Source organism: Pristiophorus japonicus, chromosome 22 (genome assembly GCF_044704955.1).
Source record: "Pristiophorus japonicus isolate sPriJap1 chromosome 22, sPriJap1.hap1, whole genome shotgun sequence".
Taxonomy (NCBI): Eukaryota; Metazoa; Chordata; class Chondrichthyes; family Pristiophoridae; genus Pristiophorus; species Pristiophorus japonicus.
Window position 1 is genome coordinate 23521940 of NC_091998.1, and position 25260 is coordinate 23547199.

At 46.7% G+C, this 25260-nt stretch overlaps 1 protein-coding gene across 1 annotated transcript in view; it reads left to right on the plus strand.

Annotated features, from left to right (window-relative positions):
• Window positions 1–25260, plus strand: part of ptpn20 (protein tyrosine phosphatase non-receptor type 20) — a 473076-nt gene that overhangs the window by 345713 nt on the left and 102103 nt on the right. Inside the window, exons 34-36 of the mRNA XM_070865389.1 lie at window positions 6546–6720; window positions 9518–9728; window positions 14588–14625. Coding sequence (XP_070721490.1) covers window positions 6546–6720; window positions 9518–9728; window positions 14588–14625 — 424 coding nt within the window. The remainder of the gene's footprint in view (window positions 1–6545; window positions 6721–9517; window positions 9729–14587; window positions 14626–25260) is intronic.

The following is a 25260-nucleotide window of genomic DNA, read 5'->3' on the forward strand; positions in this document are numbered from 1 at the left end:
TGTGTGAGGGGGTGGGGAGTTGGATGGGGTACAATGTGTGTGAGGGGGTGGGGGGTTGGATGGGGTACAATGTGTGTGAGGATGGGGAGTTGGATGGGGTACAGTGTGTGTGAGGAGGTGGGGAGTTGGATGGGGTACAGTGTGTGTGTGAGGGGGTGGGGAGTTGGATGGGGTACAGTGTGTGTGAGGGGGTGGGGAGTTGGATGGGGTACAGTGTGTGTGAGCGGGTGGGGAGTTGGATGGGGTACAGTGTGTGTGAGGGTGGGGAGTTGGATGGGGTACAGTTTGTGTGAGGGTGGGGAGTTTGATGGGGTACCGTGTGTGTGAGGTGGTGGGGAGTTGGATGGGGTACAGTGTGTGTTTGAGGGGGTGAAGAATTGGATGGGGTACAGTGTGTGTGAGAGGGTGGGGAGTTGTATGGGGTACAGTGTGTGTGAGGAGGTGGGGAATTGGATGGGGTACAGTGTATGTGAGGGGGTGGGGAATTGGATGGGGTACAGTGTGTGTGAGGGGGTGGGGAGTTGGATGGGGTACAGTGTGTGTTTGAGGGGGTGGGGAATTGGATGAGGTACAGTGTGTGTGAGGAGGTGGGGAGTTGGATGGGGTACATGTGTGAGGGGGTGGGGAATTGGATGGGGTACAGTGTGTGTGTGAGGGGGTGAGGAGTTGGATGGGGTACAGTGTGTGTGAGGGGATGGGGAATTGGATGGGGTACAGTGTGTGTGAGGGGATGGGGAATTGGATGGGGTACAGTGTGTGTGAGGAGGTGGGGAATTGGATGGGGTACAGTGTGTGTGAGGGGATGGGGAATTGGATGGGGTACAGTGTGTGTGAGGGGATGGGGAATTGGATGGGGTACAGTGTGTGTGAGGAGGTGGGGAGTTGGATGGGGTACATGTGTGAGGGGGTGGGGAGTTGGATGGGGTACAGTGTGTGTGAGGGGGTGGGGAGTTGGATGGGGTATAGTGTGTGTGAGGGGGTGGGGAATTGGATGGGGTACAGTGTGTGTGTGAGAGGGTGGGGCGTTGGATGGGGTACAGTGTGTGTGAGAGGGAGTGGGGAATTGGATGGGGTACAGTGTGTGTGAGGGGATGGGGAATTGGATGGTGTACAGTGTGTGTGAGGAGGTGGGGAATTGGATGGGGTACAGTGTGTGTGAGGAGGTGGGGAGTTGGATGGGGTACATGTGTGAGGGGGTGGGGAGTTGGATGGGGTGCAGTGTGTGTGTGAGGGGGTGGGGAGTTGGATGGGGTACAGTGTGTGAGGGGTTGGGGGGTTGGATGGAGTACAGTGTGTGTGAGGGGGTGGGGAGTTGGATGGGGTACAGTGTGTGTGAGGGGGTGGGGAATTGGATGGGGTACAGTGTGCGTGTGAGAGGGTGGGGCGTTGGATGGGGTACAGTGTGTGTGTTAGGGGGAGGGGAGTTGGATGGGGTACAGTGTGTGTGTGAGGGGGTGGGGAGTTGGATGGGGTACAGTGTGTGTGAGGGGGTGGGGAGTTGGATAGGGTACAGTGTGTGTGTAAGAGGGTGGGGAGTTGGATGGGGTACAGTGTGTGTGTAAGAGGGTGGGGAGTTGGATGGGGTACAGTGTGTGTGTGAGGGGGTGGGAAGTTGGATGGGGTACAGTGTGTGTGTGAGAGGGTGGGGCGTTGGATGGGGTACAGTGTGTGTGAGAGGGGGTGGGGAGTTGGATGGGGTACAGTGTGTGTGAGGGGGTGGGGAGTTGGATGGGGTACAGTGTGTGTGAGGGGGTGGGGAGTTGGATGGGGTACAGTGTGTGTGAGGGGGTGGGGAGTTGGATGGGGTACAGTGTGTGTGTAAGAGGGTGGGGAGTTGGATGGGGTACAGTGTGTGTGTAAGAGGGTGGGGAGTTGGATGGGGTACAGTGTGTGTAAGAGGGTGGGGCGTTGGATGGGGTACAGTGTGTGTGAGGGGGTGGGGTGTTGGATGGGGTACAGTGTGTGTAAGAGGGTGGGGCGTTGGATGGGGTACAGTGGTTCTGTTTGTTTCTGAAGTTAGAAGAATGGTTTTGCGAAATAGAATGGGGGTGTGGAGGGGGCTGATGTATGAAAGTGACTTTTTCAAAAGAACAGTTGATCCCAGTGAGAAGAGACTGCAGGATTATCTGAGACATTTATGGAATTCATCTTAGCTGATCAGCAGATCCTCAGTAAACTTTATTCAGGGAAGTGTGAGATGAAAATCTATAAATTCTTCAGTAATATTCCGCAATCTGCTGATCAGTTTATAGAGTGCAGGGGACTTAATAACCATTATAGGAATGTTTGCTTCAGTATTATAAGCTGTCATTGTGCAGGAAAGCATGGCAAAAGAATCCCCTGTCTCTTCATTACTCTGTAATCTGACTCATTTATGCACCGCAGTGCGGAGCCTAAGGTAATAAAACGAGGGTCAATAATCCTTTGGAATTTAATTTATTTACTTAGTCGTGACTCAGGACCAGGACTGAGAATTCCCTTCGGAGCTCAAACACTGGACTGTTAAACCTGTTAAAGCAGTACGCCACTTCCCATCATTCCCCTGTATTAGATCAGAAATGTGCCTAAAAATAGTCACTGGAACTAGCGGTCAGTTTTCCAGGTGTCGTTATATTCAGTGAGATTAATATTGTGTTTGTTTATTATCGATTACTATGGAATTAGTTCATCGTCGCAGTTTTACCACTGCTGGTTTCACATTGACTTTTCCATTCTCTCTCCACAATCCCCCTCCTCCATGCCCCAAATGTTCTTCTGTCCTCCCCTGAAGGCAGTGATTCATCCTGTAGTCTGGTTCCAAAATAGGAACAGGAGCAGGCCAATGCAGCCCCTCGCGCCTCTTCCACCCGCCATTCAATCAGGCCATGGCTGACAAAGAGCTGAATGGATCGAAAATTGGCCAAAAAGTAGAAAACAGAGAGTAGGGTAGCTATTCAGATTGGAGTCCAGAGACTTCAGCACATTGTGTAGGCTGATGCTTCAGTGCAGTACTGAGGCAGTGCTGCACTGCCGGAGGTGCCGTCTTTCAGGTGAGACTTTAAACTGAGGCAGGTCTGAGAGTGGACCTCTAAGGCTTAGAAAGACTTCCATTTATATAGTGCTTTTCATGACCACTGGGTGTCCCAAAGCGCTTCACAGCCAATGAAAGTACTTTTTGAAGTGTAGTCGCTGTTGTAATGTAGGAAACATGGCAGCCAATTTGCGCACAGCAAGCTCCCACAAACAGCAATGTGATAATGACCAGATATTCTGTTTTAGTGATGTTGATTGAGGGATAAATATTGGCCAGGACACAGGGGATAACTCCACTGCTCTTCTTCAAAATAGTGCCATGGGATCTTTTACGTCCACCTGAGAGAGCAGACGGGCCCTCGGTTTAACGTCTCATGCACCTTAGAGATCTGATAAAGCAGGAAAATATCTTGAATCAATGGCAAAAGGGCTCATTTGTGTTACCTTACCCTATTGGGAACCAATACAGGGAGATAGAGGGAAATAAAAAGGAGACAAAAACAAAAGACAGAAAAGAGATGAGTAAAAGTGGAGGGCAGAGAAACCAAAGGCAAGAAACAAAAAGGGCCACTGAATATAAAAGGGCTGCAGGAGGGGTCAAAACTAAAAATCATGGTTTAAAAACTAGGATGAAAACATTCTACCTAAATGCACGCAGCATTTGAAATAAAGTAAATGAGTTGACGGCACAAATCATTACAAATGGGTATGATTTGGTGGCCATTACAGAAACATGGTTGCAGGGTGGCCAAGACTGGGAATTAAACATACAGGGGTATCTGACGATTCAGAAAGATAGGCAAGAGGGGAAAGGAGGTGGGGTAGCTCTGTTAATAAAAGATGATATCAGGGCAGTTGTGAGGGATGATATTGGCTCCAATTAACAAAATGTTGAATCATTGTGGGTGGAGATTAGAGATAGTAAGGGGAAAAAGTCACTGGTCGGCGTAGTTTATAGGCCCCCAAATAATAACTTCACGGTGGGGCGGGCAATAATCAAGGGAATAATGGAGGCATGTGAAAAAGGAACGGCAGTAGTCATGGGAGATTTTAACCTACATATCGATTGGTCAAATCAAATCGCACAGGGTAGCCTGGAGGAGGAATTCATCGAATGCATACGGGATTGTTTCTTAGAACAGTATGTAACAGAACCGACAAGGGAGCAAGCCATCTTAGATCTGGTCCTGTGTAATGAGACAGGAAAAATAAACGATCTCCTCGTAAAAGATCCTCTCGGAATGAGTGATCACAATATGGTTGAATTTGTAATACAGATTGAGGATGAGGAAGTTGTGTCAGAAACGAGCGTACTATGCTTAAACAAAGGGGACTACAGTGGGATGAGGGCAGAGTTGGCTAAAGTAGACTGGAAACAAGGACTAAACGGTGGCACAATTGAGGAACAGTGGAGGACTTTTAAGGAGCTCTTTCATAGTGCGCAACAAAAATATATTCCAGTGAAAAAGAAGGGCGGCAAGAGAAGGGAAAACCAGCCGTGGATAACCAAGGAAATAAAGGAAAGTATCAAATCAAATACCAATGCGTATAAGGTGGCCAAGGTCAGTGGGAAACTAGAGGATTGGGAAAATTTTAAGCAACAGCAAAGAATGACTAAAAAAGCAATAAAGAAAGGGAAGATAGATTACAAAGGTAAACTTGCGCAAAACATAAAAACAGATAGTAAAAGCTTTTACAGATATATAAAACGGAAAAGAGTGACTAAAGTAAATGTTGGTCCCTTAGAAGATGAAAAGGGGGATTTAATAATGGGAAATGTGGAAATGGCTGAGACCTTAAACAATTATTTTGCTTCGGTCTTCACAGTGGAAGACACAAAAACCATGCCAAAATTTGCAGGCCACAGGAATGTGGGAAGGGAGGACCTTGAGACAATCACTATCACTAGGGCGGTAGTGCTGGACAGGCTAATGGGACTGAAGGTAGAAAAGTCCCTTGGTCCTGATGAAATGCATCCCAGGGTATTAAAAGAGATGGCGGAAGTTATAGCAGATGCATTCGTTATAATCTACCAAAATTCTCTGGACTCTGGGGAGGTATCAGCGGATTGAAAAGCAGCTAATGTAACGCCTCTGTTTAAAAAAGGGGGCAGGCAAAAGGCAGGTAACTATAGGCCGGTTAGTTTAACATCTGTAGTGGGGAAAATGCTTGAAACTATCATTCAGGAAGAAATAGCGGGACATCTAGATAGGAATAATGCAATCAAGCAGACGCAGCATGGATTCATAAAAGGGAAATCATGTTTAACTAATTTACTGGAATTCTTTGAGGATATAACGAGCACGGTGGATAGAGGTGTACCGATGGATGTGGTGTATTTAGATTTCCAAAAGGCATTCGATAAGGTGCCACACAAAAGGTTACTGCAGAAGATAAAGGTACGTGGAGTCAGAGGAAATGTATTAGCATGGATAGAGAATTGGCTGGCGAACAGAAAGCAGAGAGTCGGGATAAATGGGTCCTTTTCCGGTTGGAAATCAGTGGTTAGTGGTGTGCCACAGGGATCGGTGCTGGGACCACAACTCTTTACAATATACATAGATGACCTAGAAGAGGGGACAGAGTGTAGTGCAACAAAATTTGCAGATGACACTAAGATTAGTGGGAAAGCGGGTTGTGTCGAGGACTCAGAGAGGCTGCAAGGAGATTTGGATAGGTTAAGCGAATGGGCTAAGGTTTGGCAGATGGAATACAATGTCGGAAAGTGTGAGGTCATCCACCTTGGGAAAAAAAACAGTAAAAGGGAATGGGGAGAAATTACAACATGCTGTGGTGCAGAGGGACCTGGGGGTCCTTGTGCATGAATCCCAAAAGGTTAGTTTGCAGGTGCAGCAGGTAATCAGGAAGGCGAATGGAATGTTGGCCTTTATTGCTAGAGGGATGGAGTACAAAAGCAGGGAGGTCTTGCTGCAACTGTATAAGGTATTGGTAAGGCCGCACCTGGAGTACTGCGTGCAGTATTGGTCACCTTACTTAAGGAAGGATATACTAGCTTTGGAAGGAGTACAGAGATGATTCACTAGGCTGATTCCAGAAATGAGGGGGTTACCTTATGATGATAGATTGAGTAGACTGGGTCTTTACTCGTCGGAGTTCAGAAGGATGAGGGGTGATCTTATAGAAACATTTAAAATCATGAAAGGCAAAGACAAGATAAAGGTAGAGAGGTTGTTTCCACTGGTAGGGAGACTAGAACTAGGGGGCACAGCCTCAAAATACGGAGGAGCCAGTTGAGAAAGAATTTCTTCTCACAGAGGGTTGTGAATCTGTGGAATTCTCTGCCCAAGGAAGCAGTTGAGGCTAGCTCATTGAATGTTTTCAAGTCAAAGATAGATAGATTTTTAAGCAATAAGGGAATTAAGGGTTACGGGGAGAGGGCGGGTAAGTGGAGCTGAGTCCACGACCAGATCAACCATGATCTTATTGAATGGCGGAGCAGGCTCGAGGGGCTAGATGGCCTACTCCTGTTCCTAATTCTTATGTTCTTATGTTCTTATATTATTGTCATATAGGTAAACGGCTTTGATGTCACAAACATCTCACATGAGAATGCCATTGACTTGCTGCGCTCTGCTCCAGTCAAACTGACCCTGATGATTGGCCGAGCAGCCCAGAACCTGCTTCCAGCATTGCCTCTGGAAAAGGTCCCTGACATCATCCTACAGAAAGGACCGAATGGACAGCTAGGTATGTAGCAAAAAGGTTGCCAAGAAGATTTTGATTGCCCTTTTTTTCCGGAGTGGGTCTACACTACCCTCGGAGTTATGTTGCCTTTAATTTTTTTTTCCTCTGCGTAATTTCTTCAACACTGAGAAGTGATGCTATTTTTACGAATAAAATATACTTGCTGGTATTCCTGGAAAAGCTACGTGGAGATTGGTCATTTTCATGGAAAGAAAAACATTCTGGAAAGTTCCATGAAGTAGTATCTAGTGCTACTCTAAATTACGGTCGGCCCTCTTGATGAGATTCCTATTGGGGGCCGTATGTGTTCTCGTGAGAAGCTTGTTTTATGGGGTGTCTCTTAACATGGGTGTAATGTATTTGCTTTGTGGGTTCTTTGCTTAAGAATTCATAGCAACACGTCGCTATTAAGAACGAGTTGGTTTATTAACAAAGATTTAACAATCACACTGCACATTACAGTTCATCCACTAGGCTCACAACTACATACCTCATTGTGGATGACCCAGTCCCAACTGGCTGGGGTTTTATTGAGTCTTGTGAACATCATGTGACTGGCTAAGCCACTCACAATGCAAGAGCTCGACAACTATTTTCATTGTATGCTTTAATCAAGTGCCCCCTGATTAAAGGGGGGATGGGGGGGGGGGGCACACTCCAAAATCTTTTCAAGTGCCCCTTGTTTTTTTGGGTTTTTTTGAGGGCACTAAAAACACAAATTATACAAGTGCCCCCTGACTAAAAGGGGTGGGGGATGGGGGGGGGGGGCACTAAACACTAAAACCAGCAATAAAACAAATTAAACTTAAAAACATATAAAATCAAATTAAAATTTGGTTGCCGGGGGTGATGATGCACTCCAGTCCCTCCGCCGCCCACCTCTCGCAGAAGGCCGCGAGCGTACCGGTGGGCACCGCGTGCTCCATCTCCAGGGACACCCTGGCTCAGATGTAACCGCGGAAGAGAGGCAGGCAGTCGGGCCGAGCGACCCCCTCGACCGCCCGCTGCCTGGACCGGCTGATGGCACCCTTAGTCATGCCCAGGAGCAGTCCTACAATGAGGCCTTCCGACCTGCCCGCTCCCCTCCGCACAGGGTGCCCAAAGATCAGGGGTGTGGGAATGAAGTGCAGCCAGAATTTGAGGAGCAGCCCCGTCAAATATTGGAAGAGGGGCTGCAACCTCGCACATTCGACAAATACATGGAACACGGACTCCTCCAGACCGCAGAAATTGCAGGCAGCCTGGGAGCCCGTGAACTGACTTAAAAACTTATTGCACGGGACTGCTCCGTGCAACACCCTCCAGGCCAAATCCCCAATAAATAGAGGGAGGACTCCCGCATAGAGTGCACTCCATTGGGGACCCCCGCCTACTCCGGAAGGCAAGATGGTGCGCCATGGCGTGTCCGGACGGCAGACGAGGATGGCAACGTGGAGAGTGTCCTCACAGGTCCATACATTACACTAGGAACCAGAAACAAAGTGTAACATGAGTGCTATGATCACCCAGGCTACTGTTTAATATTTTTTCTTAACTTAAAAATTGGCTGCCTTGTATTGAAATCAAAACTCTGACTGAAGTGTTCTGTTTGGTTGGCTGTGTGTAATATCTGGCTACGTGGAAATCATAACAGCGCACTAGGAAACGTGTCAAAAAAAGCCACTTAAAAGGGCCTGTAAATCCAATAAGGAATTCAGGAGAAACCTCTTTACCCAGAGAGTGGTGAGAATGTGGAACTCGCTGCCACAGGGAACAGTTGAGACAAATAACACAGATGCATTTAAGGGGAAGCTAGATAAACGTGTGAGGGGGAAAGGAATAGAAGGCTATGCTAGTAGGATTAGTTGAAGAGCAGTGTGCAGAGGCTCATGTGGAGCTGAAACACTGGCATTGACCAGTCGGGCCGAATGGCCTGTTTCTGAAGAAGGGTCATCGACCCGAAACGTTAACTCTGCTTTCTCTCCACAGGCGCTACCTGACCCGCTGAGATTTCCAGCATTTTCTGTTTTCATTCCAGATTCCAGCATCCACAGTTTTTTGCTTTTGTATTGTGTAGCCTGTTCTGTACATTCAATGCAATATGTAAAATGTGGACTGGAACCCAATGAACTGAGGGGACCATGACTGGAGCTGCGACAAAGTGTGGAATTCCATATACTTGTCTTTCTTGCCTCTTACTATCTGAAATCCAAGCTCGAGACCAGCTAACTATTACTCACCATCATTTATCATTATTTTCTCTCCTCCTGTTTTGAACCTTGACGATGTCCTGCCCTACAAGCCTTTGGCCCCTCACTTAGGTTTGTTTAACATAATAAACATATACTTTGAATTGGAAAGCAGGCTATCAATGCTTTGGCTGCAGTAGTGCAACAGAGCTTGTTTCAGCAGGCCATTAACATTAGGACAAGAATGTTCTCCTTAAGCTGTGTGGCCAGACATTGATCTGGAGGTCCTGGGCAGGATGCTCACCAGCTGTTGCCGCTGGAAAAGATACCACGCAGCAAATTTAAAGGGACTGTGCACCAAAAATGTTTTCGAGGGAACAGTGCGCGTCAACCCATTGCATTTTGACATTGTTGATGAAGAGGAATTGTGTATTTGGAAACAGAAGTCATTCATTGTATTTGATGTTTCATTTTTTTTAAACTTGATTAAAATGACACTAAGATTACCTTAGTGATCCTAACTGCTTCTCATTTCCTGCAGGAAGCTGGTGATTATATTAACATGCTCCAGTGACCATGTTACTAATAGTCTTTGCTATTGGTCTGATTCTAGTTTGTACTTGTTGCTGCAGGTTTAAAGTTAACGGGGGGAATAGGCAGTAAATGGCAAGGCGTTTATGTGCTGGAGGTGGTGCCAAATTCCCCCGCTTTTTTGGAAGGAAGCCTGCAGCCAAGGGACAAGATTCTTTACATCTGTGATCTGTGCACCATGGGCATGACCTTGGACGATGCCGTGAGAGCTTGTGACACTGCAAATGGACAAATAAAAATCAAGGCCGTGAGGTAAGGCAGCCTTTTGTTAAAGCTTCACACATGGCATTGCCTCATTGTTTGCAGTTGCAAGACCCAATTATAGCAAGTTACCTGGACCCATGATATTTATTGCCCAATTGTAGCAAGTTACCTGGACCCGTGATATTTATTACCCAATTATAGCCAGTTACCTGGACCCGTGATATTTATTACCCAATTGTAGCAAGTTACCTGGACCCGTGATATTTATTACCCAATTGTAGCAAGTTACCTGGACCGTGATATTTATTACCCAATTGTAGCAAGTTACCTGGACCCGTGATTTTTATTACCCAATTGTAGCAAATTACCTGGACCCGTGATATTTATTACCCAATTGTAGCAAGTTACCAGGACCCGTGATATTTATTACCCAATTGTAGCACGTTACCTGGATCCGTGATATTTATTATCCAATTGTAGCAAGTTACCTGGACCCGTGATATTTATTACCCAATTGTAGCAAGTTACCTGGACCCGTGATATTTATTACCCAATTGTAGCAAGTTACCTGGACCCGTGATTTTTATTACCCAATTGTAGCAAATTACCTGGACCCGTGATATTTATTACCCAATTGTAGCAAGTTACCTGGACCCGTGATATCTATTACCCAATTGTAGCCAGTTACCTGGACCCGTGATATTTATTACCCAATTGTAGCAAGTTACCTGGACCCGTGATATTTATTACCCAATTATAGCCAGTTACCTGGACCCGTGATATTTATTACCCAATTGTAGCAAGTTACCTGGACCCGTGATATTTATTACCCAATTATAGCCAGTTATCTGGACCCGTGATATTTATTACCCAATTATAGCCAGTTACCTGGACCCGTGATATTTATTACCCAATTGTAGCAAATTACCTGGACCCGTGATATCTATTACCCAATTGTAGCAAGTTACCTGGACCCGTGATATTTATTACCCAATTGTAGCAAATTACCTGGACCCATGATATTTATTACCCAATTGTAGCAAGTTACCAGGACCCGTGATATTTATTACCCAATTGTAGCACGTTACCTGGATCCGTGATATTTATTACCCAATTGTAGCAAGTTACCAGGATCCGTGATATTTATTACCCAATTGTAGCAAGTTACCTGGGCCCGTGATATTTATTACCCAATTGTAGCAAGTTACCTGGACCCGTGATTTTTATTACCCAATTGTAGCAAATTACCTGGACCCATGATATTTATTACCCAATTGTAGCAAGTTACCAGGACCCGTGATATTTATTACCCAATTGTAGCACGTTACCTGGATCCGTGATATTTATTACCCAATTGTAGCAAGTTACCAGGATCCGTGATATTTATTACCCAATTGTAGCAAGTTACCTGGACCCGTGATATTTATTACCCAATTGTAGCAAGTTACCTGGACCCGTGATATTTATTACCCAATTATAGCCAGTTACCTGGACCCGTGATATTTATTACCCAATTGTAGCAAGTTACCTGGACCCGTGATATTTATTACCCAATTATAGCCAGTTATCTGGACCCGTGATATTTATTACCCAATTATAGCCAGTTACCTGGACCCGTGATATTTATTACCCAATTGTAGCAAATTACCTGGACCCGTGATATCTATTACCCAATTGTAGCAAGTTACCTGGACCCGTGATATTTATTACCCAATTGTAGCAAATTACCTGGACCCATGATATTTATTACCCAATTGTAGCAAGTTACCAGGACCCGTGATATTTATTACCCAATTGTAGCACGTTACCTGGATCCGTGATATTTATTACCCAATTGTAGCAAATTACCTGGACCCGTGATATTTATTACCCAATTGTAGCAAGTTACCTGGGCCCGTGATATCTATTACCCAATTGTAGCCAGTTACCTGGACCCGTGATATTTATTACCCAATTGTAGCAAGTTACCTGGACCCGTGATATTTATTACCCAATTATAGCCAGTTACCTGGACCCGTGATATTTATTACCCAATTGTAGCAAGTTACCTGGACCCGTGATATTTATTACCCAATTATAGCCAGTTATCTGGACCCGTGATATTTATTACCCAATTATAGCCAGTTACCTGGACCCGTGATATTTATTACCCAATTGTAGCAAATTACCTGGACCCGTGATATCTATTACCCAATTGTAGCAAGTTACCTGGACCCGTGATATTTATTACCCAATTGTAGCAAATTACCTGGACCCATGATATTTATTACCCAATTGTAGCAAGTTACCAGGACCCGTGATATTTATTACCCAATTGTAGCACGTTACCTGGATCCGTGATATTTATTACCCAATTGTAGCAAGTTACCAGGATCCGTGATATTTATTACCCAATTGTAGCAAGTTACCTGGGCCCGTGATATTTATTACCCAATTGTAGCAAGTTACCTGGACCCGTGATTTTTATTACCCAATTGTAGCAAATTACCTGGACCCATGATATTTATTACCCAATTGTAGCAAGTTACCAGGACCCGTGATATTTATTACCCAATTGTAGCACGTTACCTGGATCCGTGATATTTATTACCCAATTGTAGCAAGTTACCAGGATCCGTGATATTTATTACCCAATTGTAGCAAGTTACCTGGACCCGTGATATTTATTACCCAATTGTAGCAAGTTACCTGGACCCGTGATATTTATTACCCAATTATAGCCAGTTACCTGGACCCGTGATATTTATTACCCAATTGTAGCAAGTTACCTGGACCCGTGATATTTATTACCCAATTATAGCCAGTTATCTGGACCCGTGATATTTATTACCCAATTATAGCCAGTTACCTGGACCCGTGATATTTATTACCCAATTGTAGCAAATTACCTGGACCCGTGATATCTATTACCCAATTGTAGCAAGTTACCTGGACCCGTGATATTTATTACCCAATTGTAGCAAATTACCTGGACCCATGATATTTATTACCCAATTGTAGCAAGTTACCAGGACCCGTGATATTTATTACCCAATTGTAGCACGTTACCTGGATCCGTGATATTTATTACCCAATTGTAGCAAGTTACCAGGATCCGTGATATTTATTACCCAATTGTAGCAAGTTACCTGGGCCCGTGATATTTATTACCCAATTGTAGCAAGTTACCTGGACCCGTGATATTTATTACCCAATTATAGCCAGTTATCTGGACCCGTGATATTTATTACCCAATTATAGCCAGTTACCTGGACCCGTGATATTTATTACCCAATTATAGCCAGTTACCTGGACCCGTGATATTTATTACCCAATTGTAACAAGCTACCTGGACCCTTGATATTTATTACCCAATTGTAGCAAGTTACCTGGACCCGTGATATTTATTACCCAATTATAGCCAGTTACCTCGACCCGTGATATTTATTAACCAATTGTAGCAAGTTACCTGGACCTGTGATATTTATTTCCCAATTATAGCCAGTTACCTGGACCCGTGATATTTAATACCCAATTGTAGCACGTTACCAGGACCCGTGACATTCAGTCTAGTGGTGTATCAATATGCAGAAAATATTCAAATTCCAGGTAAGTTAAACTCATCGGGTCTTCCCTCTCAACGCGTAGCCACTAAACTGAATTCAGCCGCTCATCAGCAGCTCCATCGATATCCTGTTTGAAAGAAAGAATGTGCATTCATATAGCACCTTTCACAGTCGTAGGGCACCCCAATGTACTTCACGGCCAAGTGCATTTTAAGTATAGTCACTGTTGTATATAGGGAAATACAGCAGCCAATTTGTGCACAGCAAGGTCCCACAAACACCAACGAGATAAATTACCAATTATACTGTTGTCGCCATGTTGGTTGAGGGATTGCATAAACGGAACCTTTGAAGCATTCTTTGCTTATTTCATACCCATATTGTAACTCCACTATTTGTCTCTGCTCTCCTCTAAATCTGGGCTGTCCTCCTTAGCTTCATCATTGGTGGCCGTGCCTTCAGCTGACTAGGCCATTAACTCTAGAACGCACTCCCTAAACCTCTCCGCCTCTACCTCTCTTTCCTCCTTCAAGATGTTCCTTAAAACCTACCTCTTTGACCCAGTTTTTGGTCATCTGTCCTAATATCTCCTTATGTGGCTGGTTGTCCATTTTTTGTCTTGTGATGCGCCTTGGGACATTTTTCTACGTTAAAGCGCTATATAAATGCAAGTTGGTGCTGTTCTTTACTGAGATAACTTTACTGAGCAGGTGCTGTGATTGGGGAAACCCCTACCACGGTCACTTTCTGCCATTTTGTTTTTTTCTATGTCCACCCCTCCCCAAAAAGGTTCTATTTTTTTCCACCTCCCTTAAAGGTGCGAACTCAGGCTGGGCACGGTTGCATGAGCATCAGCGACTCCTTCCCAAGCAGCCCGTGCAATTAGCAGAGTTTTGAAACATCTGCGTCTGATCCTGGCTTTTCCTGATGCCCGCACACTGACAGCTTCCAGCCGGTGTCACTTACAAAGGATCAGGAGCCAGAACTCTCCTTCCCCCTCCTTACCCCGGGAACATCGAGGCTAATTGTTGTATTCCAATGCCATCCCAACAAAGATCATTTATGTCAGTGATGGCCATGAATTAAGCCCCTTTTTGAGCCGTATAGCTGTCTTACGTGGTGCCTGCACTAACCTTATTGCCAATGTTATGTAGGACGGATTGAAAATGACAAGAAAAAGCTTCCCTAGTATTGGCATTAAAAGGGGGTGCTGGTTGACAATGTATAAGGTACATGCAGTGATTTACATGTGTATCTATTTTTTTTACATTATGTCATTACATTATGCCCCAGTTGTACAGGTACCCTGTTTGCATTTCGCACAATTCCAGCATCTGAACCATTTTTATTTTGTTTTCTCAGGGATGGTAAGCCAGTGGTAACTGAAGTAGAAATGACTGGTAAGTGGTGTCTCCAGCGTTAGTGTGTTCAAGCAGTAATGATTAGCAAGTGTTAATTATAGTGCAGGATTCCTAATGTGTATCACATCAGCTGAGCTGCTCCTCTAATAACTAGACAGATGGAGGTAACTGCTTGTGTGTGACTGAGTGTCAGAAGGAGAGGCGGCGTCTCACGGATTGTCATTAGATGGTGTACATCTGAGCGTTGATTTTACTGACGGAAATATTCACTCAAAACCAGTCCTAGGCAGTGGTTTTTCAAATGCTTGTGTAAGACCTGCTGCAACAACAACAAATTGCATTGAAACAGCATCTTTAACATAATAAAACATCCCAAGGCACTTCGCAGGAGCGATTATAATACAGAACTTGGCACAGAGCCGCACAGGGATATTAGGACATGTGACCAACAGCTTAGTCAAAGAGGTAACAACAACTTGTATTTCTATAGCGCCTCTAACATAGCAAAAGGTTCCAAGTCACTTCACAGGAATGTTGGCAAACACAGCTTGACACCGAGCCACATAAGGAGAAATTAGGGCAGGTGACCAAAAGCTTGGTCAAAGAGGTAGCGTCTTAAAGGAGGAGAGAGAGGTAGAGAGGCGGAGAAGTTTAGGGAGGGAGTTCCAGAGCTTAGGACCTAAGGAGCTAAAGGCACGACTATCAATGGTGGAGCGATTACAACCAGGGACAGGCAAGAGGCCAGAATTGAAGGAGCGCAGAGATCTCGGAGGACTGGAGGAACTTACAGACATAGGAAGGGGCGAGGCCATGAAGAGATTTCAAACAAGGATGATAATTTTTGATTTGCTCCCAAAGTCCCCTGTCCGAGCTTCCAAGTGACCCAAAGGGACAGTAGCATCATTGTAGAAAATGTCGCTATTTGTTAGTATAGTGGGGCAGAAATAATATGCAATCAGGATAACGAATGCAGAAAAATTCTGAAACCTGATGCAAGGGACAGAAACCCAATGACCTCACAAGACCCGCTGGTTCGCCCCCCCACCCACCAACATCCTTCTCATGGATTGCCCAGCCTGTTTGAAAGCCTATAGTCTTTGGTATCGATGGTAGGAGTTCCAAGTGACATTGCCCATTCTGAGTTTAATGGAAGGTAACAACAACAACAACTTTTATTTATATAGCACCGTAAATGTAGTGAAACGTCACAAGGTGCCTCACAGTAATATTATGTGATAAAAATTATTACACCGTGCTGCATGAGTAGCGCAGGTGACCAAAAGCTTAAGGAGCGTCCTGAAGGAAGAAAGAGAGGTAGAGAGGTGGAGAGGTTTAAGCAGGGAGTTGCAGAACTTAGGGCCTAGGCAACAGAAGGTATGGCCACCGATGTTTGAACGATTATAATCAGGGATGCTGAGGAGGGCAGAATTAGAGGAGCGCAGACATCTCGGGGGGGGGGGGGTTGTGGGGCTGGAGGAGATTACAGAGATAGGGAGGGGCGAGGCCATGGAGAGATTTGAACATAAGGATGAGAATTTTAAAATCGAGGCGTTGCTTAACCGGAAGCCAATGTAGGTCAGCGAGCACAGGGTGATGGATGAATGGGACTTGGTGCGAATTATGACATGGGCAGCCGAGTTTTGGATCACCTCTAGTTTACGCAGGGTAGAATGTCGGAGGCCAGACAGGAGTGCGTTGGAATAGTCAAATCTAGAGGTAACAAAGGCATGGATGAGGGCTTCAGCAGCGGATGAGCTGAGGCAAGGGCGGAGACGGGCGATGTTATAGAGGTGGAAATAGGCGGTCTTAGTTATGCTGCGGATATGTGGTTGAAAGCTAATTTCAGGGTCAAATATGACAAAAGCTGAAAAAGTGGATTTTGATTCTGCGAACGTTAATAGGGTCACTAGGATGAACAAAGTGGATAGATTGAGCTTGGCCACTTTACGATGGAAGTCCTTTCACATCCCATCCCTTCCGTCTTGTCACATACGCCTTTGGCAAAGTGTAGACTGCATGTTTTAGCAGCCAAGGCCATTAAAAGAATGGCCTTTATAGCCTCAAAAAGTAGGTTGGAGTGATTGATGTGGTAATTAATCAGATGGTGACGGGGTGAAGAGAGGTCAATTATGCTGTGTCTGCAGGTAGCTGCACAGGAGCCATTCAATAGCATCTCGTGTGGATAGAATACATTGTTTAGAGAAACACCGGCCCTCTTCTTGGATCATGTGACGCAATCACTTTGCGCACAGAGTGTGTAATAAGCACAGTGCGCTGGCCCTGCCTAAATCCGCAGGGTCAGCTCAAATAAATAATTTGAACATGCTTCATGCACACACATTGGCCCAGACATAGGGAGAGTAACAGATTACTGAGTGCGGCATGCAGTGTGCCTCACCAGTAAAAGCCTTCCGCCAAAATTTAACAGGATGCACCCACTTAAAGGTGAGTGGTCACATAAGGGGGAGCCTCCAGGAAGGCTGAATACTGAAAGATTTGTCAGCCGTCCCCGAGACTGTGTGAGTGGAAGGTAAGGAAAGTAAAATACAATGTGGAAGCGTGAAACGGAGTCTGCTGGATGGCGGGGGAGCAGTGCAACACCCCGCCTTCTGTTGCGCGACTGGTGAAGTGAGCTGGTGCTCGAGGAGGGTTCTGGTTGGTCATCTGCAGCAGCTTCCCCAGGGCAATGCACCCCGCCCAGCAGGAGGTACGGACCACATTCGACACTGGGTATCGTATCCACGGGGGTGCGGAAACAGATATTTGAGAAGGCGGCGTCCTGTCAGGAACCTGGCACGGTGAGGATGCCCAACAATATCACAAGCCAGTTACATGCCCGTGTATGCATCTCACAAAATCTACCTGTTCCACATTTACTGCTTGCCCAGATCAAGCCCTCACACGATCTGAACCTCTGTCATGGTGTTTTGCACAGCCCCGACAGGACACATATTCAGGCTGCAATGTACAACAACAACTTGTATTTATATAGTGCCTTTAATGTAGTGAAATGCCCCAAGGCGCTTCACAGGAGTATTATAAGACAAATAATTTGACACCGAGCCGCACAAGTAGAAATTAGCGCAGGTGACCAAAAGCTTGGTCAAAGAGGTAGGTTTTAAGGTGTGTCTTGAATCATAGAATCATAGAAATTTACAGCACGGTAGGAGGCCATTTCGGCCCATCGTGTCCACGCCGGCCAACAAGAGGCTATCCAGCCTAATCCTACTTTCCAGCTCTAGGTCCGTAGTCCTGCTGGTTACAGCACTTCAAGTGCACATCCAAGTACATTTTAAATGTGGTGAGGGTTTCTGCCTCTACCACCCTTTCAGGCAGTGAGTTCCAGACTCTCACTAGCCCCTGGGTGAAGAAATTTCTCCTCGAATCCCCTCTTAACCTTCTACCAATTACTTTAAATTTATGCCCCCTAGTTGTTGACCCCTCTGCTGAGGGAAAAAGGCCCATTTTTTCCACTATATTCAGGCCGCTCATAATTTTATGCACCTCATTGAGGTCTTCCCTCAGCTTCCTCTGTTCCAAGGAAAACAAACCCAGCCTATCCAATCTGTCCTCATAGCTAAGATTCTCCACTCCCGGCAACATTCTCGTAAATCTCCTCTGTATCCTTTCCAGTGCAATCACATCTTTCCTGTAACAGTGGCAAATGGAATTCAATGTGGAGAAGTGTGAAGTAATGTATTTGGGGAGGGCTAACAAGGAAAGGGAATACACATTAAATGGTAAGACATTGAGAAGTGTAGAGGAACAGAGGGACCTAGGAGTGCCTGTCCACAGATCCCTGAAGGTAGCAGGCCAGGTAGATAAGGTGGTTAAGAAGGTATATAAAATACTTGCCTTTATTGGCCGAGGCATAGAATACAAGAGCAGGGAGGTTATACGCGAACTGTATAAAACACTAGCTTAGGCCACAACTAGAGTACTGCTTGCAGTTCTGGTCACCACATTACAGGAAAGATGTCCCACTTCAACTCTAAAGCATTGGGCCTGATCTTACTGGAAAAATAGCGGCGTGTTAACGACACACTCCATTATTGATACGTAAATCGGCCCGCAAATTCAGGGGATCAGGAGATGTGCCACGAACTGCGAACCGTCAGCACTTGCTGGTCGATTTACACAAATGGCACCTCACCCTTCGCCTCCCCGTTATTTTTAAGAACTTGCTGGATTTTCACATTAATTTCTCATTAAATTTGCCGCAGATAGTTAAGTCTGGTATTTAAGAGTGTAAGTATCCTTTTAATGACTTGGTAATTGTTAATGCCCAGAAAGGGAACTTGTAGCTTGTACCTGGACGCCTTGATTTTGGGGCAAGTGCCTGTTCAGCAGAAGTCCTATAGATGTCGCACTTACAGTCTACATTGCAGGGATATAGTGGGCAGGAACTGAGTGTTGAGCGTAGCCAATACCACCTGCCAGGCACACATAAAAAATACTTACCAAAATGACCAAATACAAAAACTTACCCCAAATAAAATTAAAATTTTAAAAAGTTATAAAACTTGTAATAAAAAAAATCATACAAAAATGAAAGCAATATCCAAACTTTTTCCCTTTAAGTGCTCGATTGTACTTGGAGTTGTGTTGTGCCCATTGAAAAGAGGCTTCAAAATCTCAAAGTGCGATCCAGTCCAAACGGCAGGTGACTAAACGGTCGATTTTAACTCTGGGCGCACATCGAGCGGCTGCAAGGGGCACTGTGATTGTAAGCCCCCTGCCCAAAGACCCTGCCAAGAGGCCCAAGCCATTTTGAGGGCCGAGCCTGATTTGCATTAGTCCGGTGATTACCAATCTGGCGCCCACTGGTACCTAGAAATTGCGGCCGGCTCCTGTGTGTCTGCCGTAGGACACAGATTAGCATATTTGAATGAGGCTGCCCGCCTAAAGCAGGTGGTCACCTGACTGTTCACACAGAGACCCACCAGGAAGATGGCGGCAGAATGGGAAGGGGGTGGTACTGCAGCATTTGGAGGGGAGGGGGCGAAATTCGTTTTTTAATGCCACCCGTTACCACCGAAGAGGGGTAGCTAACCGGCAGCTAAGTCCTTACCATCGGCACTGGTCTGTCGGGAAATGTAGTTGGGCGGTGGGGGCGGCGGCAAGACATACGGCTACGCACTCGGCCGCCACCCACGTGGTGACATCATCGAGCGTGCAATGCCCCCTTGCCGCCGTTGCTCTGAAATTCAGTGAGTATGGTGGCCTTACCGGCAGGCGTGCATACAGCCTGGGAAAGGTGCGGATCATCAGGCATCCCGGGGCGGGGGCGTCCAGGGATCAAGGTAAGTGGTTGTGTTTAATTTATGTATCAATGGGACCAGTGGGGAAGTGTGGGTATAGGTGAGGGAAAGTGTGGGAAACTTTTTTTCTTTCATTTTTCATACCTCGCATACCGGCAGCCGACCGTCGGGAAATTCGGTCGGCCTCCTGAGATGCCGCTCTGTTGGTGCCCGAGGGGGGGATGTGTAATGCCACTTTTAGCGCCGCTCCCTCATCTTTGGGCGGAAAAACTCAATTTTGCAGTTTGAGGCGGCACCTACCGCCTGGCATTGAAATCAGCAATCAAAAGCGACGGGACCAAAGTTCGACCCCTGGGACTTTGGGTCAACTTTGTCCCACTGGGTGGAGTGACTGCAACTCACACCCACACCCCGTCTTTAATGAAATCGTTTTGCAAGCATTCTGAAACCTGATGAAGCGATGGGATCAAATATGCACAGTCATTCTCATATGCAAAATGCAGCCAGCTGAGAAGTGATGGGCACAAGGAAATGGGCCGAAAACATGCCTTGGGGGCTGCACATCCAATTTAGTGATCCTCCGGCATCTGTGCAACTGACACAGTTGGGCTTAGCTTTGGCCCCTTGAAGTAGAGGGTTTCCGACTCACATTGAATTTATTAGCATGCTTAATCGATTCAAGACAATAATGGCATCCTGAAAACTCAAACAAACTTAATTATTAACTGTAGTTACTAATTAGCAGATTGCACTGAAGAGACTGTTGAGCTTTTGATAGATGTGAAATTACTGGAGCATTCGAAGCAAACTTTTTAATTCGAGAAGCGACGGCAAGGACTGTGTAAGGAAATCTCTTAATCTCAATTAAATGATTCCTTGAGATTCAGGCTCGAGCGTATTATCCAAATGCAAGTTTATTACTCAGACACCAATAGTATATCATCATCGTCATAGGCAGTCCCTCGGAATCGAGGAAGTCTTGCTTCCACTCCTAAAGTGAGTTCTTTGGTGGCTGAATAGTCCAACATGGGAGCCACAGACCCTGTCACAGGTGGGACAGACATTCGTCGGGAGAAGGGGAGTGCTGGGACTGATTTACCACACGCTCCTTCCGCTGCCTGCGCCTGACCTCTTCATGCTCACGGCGTTGAGATTCGAAGAGCCCCATGCCCTCCCGGATGCACTTTCTCCACCTAGGGCGGTCTTCGGCCAGGGACTCCCAGGTGTCGGTGGTGATGTCGCACTTTATTATGGAGGCTTTGAGGGTCCCACACCTACGGAGGCTGCCCACCTTTGGCTCGTTTGCCGTGAAGGAGCTTCGCATAGTGCAATTGCTTAGGGAGTCTCGTGTCTGGCATGTGAACTATGTGTAATAACTATTAGGGTTATACAATAGACTCACAACCTAGGTTCCTGCAGACCCAAGGTGATCAAACTGGGCCTCCATAGGTGTTGGACTTCTGACCGGCCTGAGAGCTCTCCCCTCTAGAAGGCTGCTACCCATTCTCTTGTATATCTCTTTTGTCATCTGTCACATGTCCAAAAACATCCTCCCCTTGAATGTGAGTCATATCACATGATGCCCAGAATTTATATTGAAGTGAGGTTCCTTCACCAGACTTTGACATTGTCATGTATGTAATCTTCATGCAACTGTAATCTTCATGTAACAACACTGTACACTGTATACATCTAAGTAATGCACACCTTGTCCACAGGGGGTGAACTTGTGGGAGACACTCCTCACCTGGTCATCCAGGTATATAAAGGGAGGTCCCACGCAGGGGCATCACTGCTTGGTCCTGTGAATAAAGGTACAGGTCACAGAGTGACCTTGTATCCAGTATGTGCCTCGTGTTGATTTACAGTCGAGTGTAAGGACATAACATTTGGCAACGAGAAATGGGAATCAACGACTTACGAGAATGGCCACCGGTAGCACAGAGGAACGGTACTGTGTTGGTGAGGATTGGGACGATTTCGTTGAGAGACTCCAGCAGAGCTTTGTCACGAAGGACTTGCTGGGAGATGCAGCGGCTGACAAGCGAAGGGCGCATCTACTGACCAGCTGTGGACCTAAGACGTACGCGCTGATGAAAGACATATCGCACCCGAGAAGCCGGCGGACAAGACCTTTGAGGAGCTCAGCAAACTGATCGGTGAGCACCTCAAACCAGTGAACAGTATACACATGGGCTGACAACGATTCTATACGCACCGACGTCGGGAAGGGCAGAGAATACCGGACTTTGTTGCGGACCTTCGGCGCTTGGCCAGCTCCTGTAAGTTCACAGACACCTGTAGGGGGGAGATGTTATGGGATTTCTTCATTAAGAGCATTGGTCATGCCGGTATTTTTAGGAAGCTAATTGAGACCAAGGATTTGACCTTGGAAGCAGCGGCATTGATGGCTCAAACCTTCATGGTGGGGGAGGAAGAAACCAAGATCATATACGCGCGCAACTCTGCTCCCAACGTGGCGATGGAGCAGGAAGTTAACATGGTAACCGCGACTCAGAACCCCGCAGGCAGGCAAGGGCAATTCGACACCAACCAGGCAGTAACAGACTCTAGGGTGGGTCCTCAACAGAGACAATGGCAGGTTGAACGGACATTTACACCATCACAAGGGACAATACGTCCCGGGATGGGGCCATTGACACCCACTAACAGAGTGCTCAAGAGTAATCAAAGAGACAATCAGAGAGGAATGCCTGGTAACAGCTCTTTCGTTCACAACAATCTCAGCACATGCTGGAAGTGCAGGGGCATACATGCTGCAAAAACCTGCAGGTCTCAACAATTTATCTGTAGAAATTGTAACTTCAGTGGACATTTAGCCAGAATGAGAAGGAAGCCCACAGCGAGGCTGATTTATGAAGAGGATGAACCACAAGAGGGGTCTGCAAGGCAGGGTTATGCTTGTGACACAGCAATGGATGCTGAAGTTCAGCGGGTTCAGGTGGCAAACATCCACAGCTCATACACAAAGTCGACATCTATGATGATGAGAGTACTGTTAAACGGCATCCTGGTACACATGGAGCTGGACACAGGGGCCAGCCAGTCAGTTATGAGTGTCTAACAATTCGAGAAACTGTGGCCACTCAGAGCCAGCAGACACAAACTAAAACGCATTGACACGCAATTACAGACGTACACAAAAGAGATCATCCCAGTGCTGGGCAGTGCAATGTTGGTGGTCACACATAATGGATCAGAGAACCGGCTGCCACTCTGGATTGTCCCGGGAAATGGTCCCGCGCTTTTGGAGAGGAGCTGGTTAGCCGAGATGAACTGGAAATGGGGGGATGTGCACACTATTTCATCTGTGGAGCGAAGTTCATTCTCACAGGTACTACAAAATTTTGAGTCACTATTTCAACCTGGTATCGGTACTTTCAAAGGTACCAAAGTGGTGATGCGCATCACCCCGGACGCCACAGCAGTGCACCATAAAGCCAGAGCTGTACCGTATGTGATGCGGGAGAAAATTGAGAGTGAGTTGGACAGGTTGCAAAGAGAGGGCACAATTTCGCCCGTTGAATTCGGCGACTGGGCAAGCCCCATCATCCCTGTCCTAAAAACGGATGGTTCGGTCAGGATCTGTGGCGACTACAAGGCCACTATCAACCGAGTGTCACTACAAGACCAATACCCGCTTCTGAGAGCGGAGGATCTTTTTGTCACGCTGGCAGATGGCAAGCTGTTCACCAAGTTGGACCTCACTTCGGCCTACATGACCCAAGAACTGGCTGAAGAATCCAAGCTACTGACCACCATCACCACGCACAAGGGGCTGTTTGTTTACAACAGGTGTCCGTTTGGCATTCGTTCAGCAGCCGCTATCTTTCAAAGGAACATGGAAAGCCTGCTCAAATCCATTCCTGGAACAATCGTATTTCAGGACGACATCCTTATCACAGGTCGAATCACCAAGGAACACCTCCACAACCTGGAGGAGGTGCTATGCCGACTGGACCGGGTAGGCCTGCGACTAAAGAAGTCCAAGTGTGTGTTTTTGGCCCCAGAGGTCGGGTTTTTGGGCAGGAGAGTTGCCGCAGACGGGATCCGGCCTACCAAATCCAAAACGGAGGCGATCCGTTGCGCGCCCAGGCCCGGCAACACATCAGAGTTGCATTCATTTCTGGGACTATTGAACTATTTCGGGAACTTTCTGCCGAACTTAAACACATTGTTGGAGCCACTACATGTGTTCCTGCGTAAGGGTTGCGATTGGTTTTGGGGGGAATGTCAGGAACAGGCTTTCAATCGGGCGCGGAACCGGCTTTGTTCTAAAAAGCTGTTGACCCTGTACAACCCCAGTAAGAAATTTGTTTTGACATGTGATGCATCATCCTATGGGGTTGGGTGCATGTTGCAGCAGAGTAATGATGAGGGCCAACGCCAACCTGTGGCTTATGCCTCCAGGTTGCTCTCCCAAGCAGAAAGGGGATATGGGATGTTTGAAAAGGAAGCACTCGCATGTGTCTACGGGGTGAAAAAGATGCACCAGTACCTTTTTGGCAGAAGGTTCGAGTTAGAAACGGACCACAAGCCATTAACATCCCCGTTAACAAAGCTGTCAATGCCAATGCGTCAGCTCGCATACAGCGATGGGCTCTCACGCTGGCTGCATATGACTACACCACACGGCACCGGCCAGGCACTGAAAATTGCGCTGAGGGGCAGCGGAGCAAAGCGCTGAGATGGCGTAGGCTGTCGATGCTTTCGACAGCGCAGGCTCCCCCATCACAGCCCACCAGATCAAAACCTGGACAAACAGAGATCCCCTCCTATCCTTGATTAAGAAATGTGTCCTTATTGGGGATTGGGCGCCCGCACTCGGAGCATGCCCTGAAGAGGTCAGACCGTTTCACAGTCGGATGGATGAACTTTCCATCCAAGTCAACTGCCTACTATGGGGCAGCCGGTTAGCCATGCCCCAGAAGGAAAGGGAAGCATTCATCAGGGAACTCCACAGTGAGCACCCAGGCATTGTGCTAATGAAGGCCATTGCCCGGTCACATGTATGGTGGCCGGGAAATGATGTAGACCTGGAACACTGTGTTCGCAGGTGCATGACGTGTGGCCAGCTGGGCAATGCCCCCAGGGAGGCACCACTCAGCCCGTGGCGGCCCACCAAGCCATGGTCACATATTCACGTAGACTACGCGGGCCCGTTCATGGGGAAAATGTTCCTCGTTGTTGTTGATGTGTACTCGAAATGGATCGAGTGCATCATATTGAATTCGTGCATGACATCCACCACAGTGGAGAGTCTGTGTGCGGTCTTTGCGACCCACGGCTTGCCGGACATCCTGGTTAGCGACAACGGCCCGTGCTTCACTAGCTATGAATTCCGGAGGTTCATGTCGGGTAATGGCATCAAACATGTCAGGACAGCACCGTT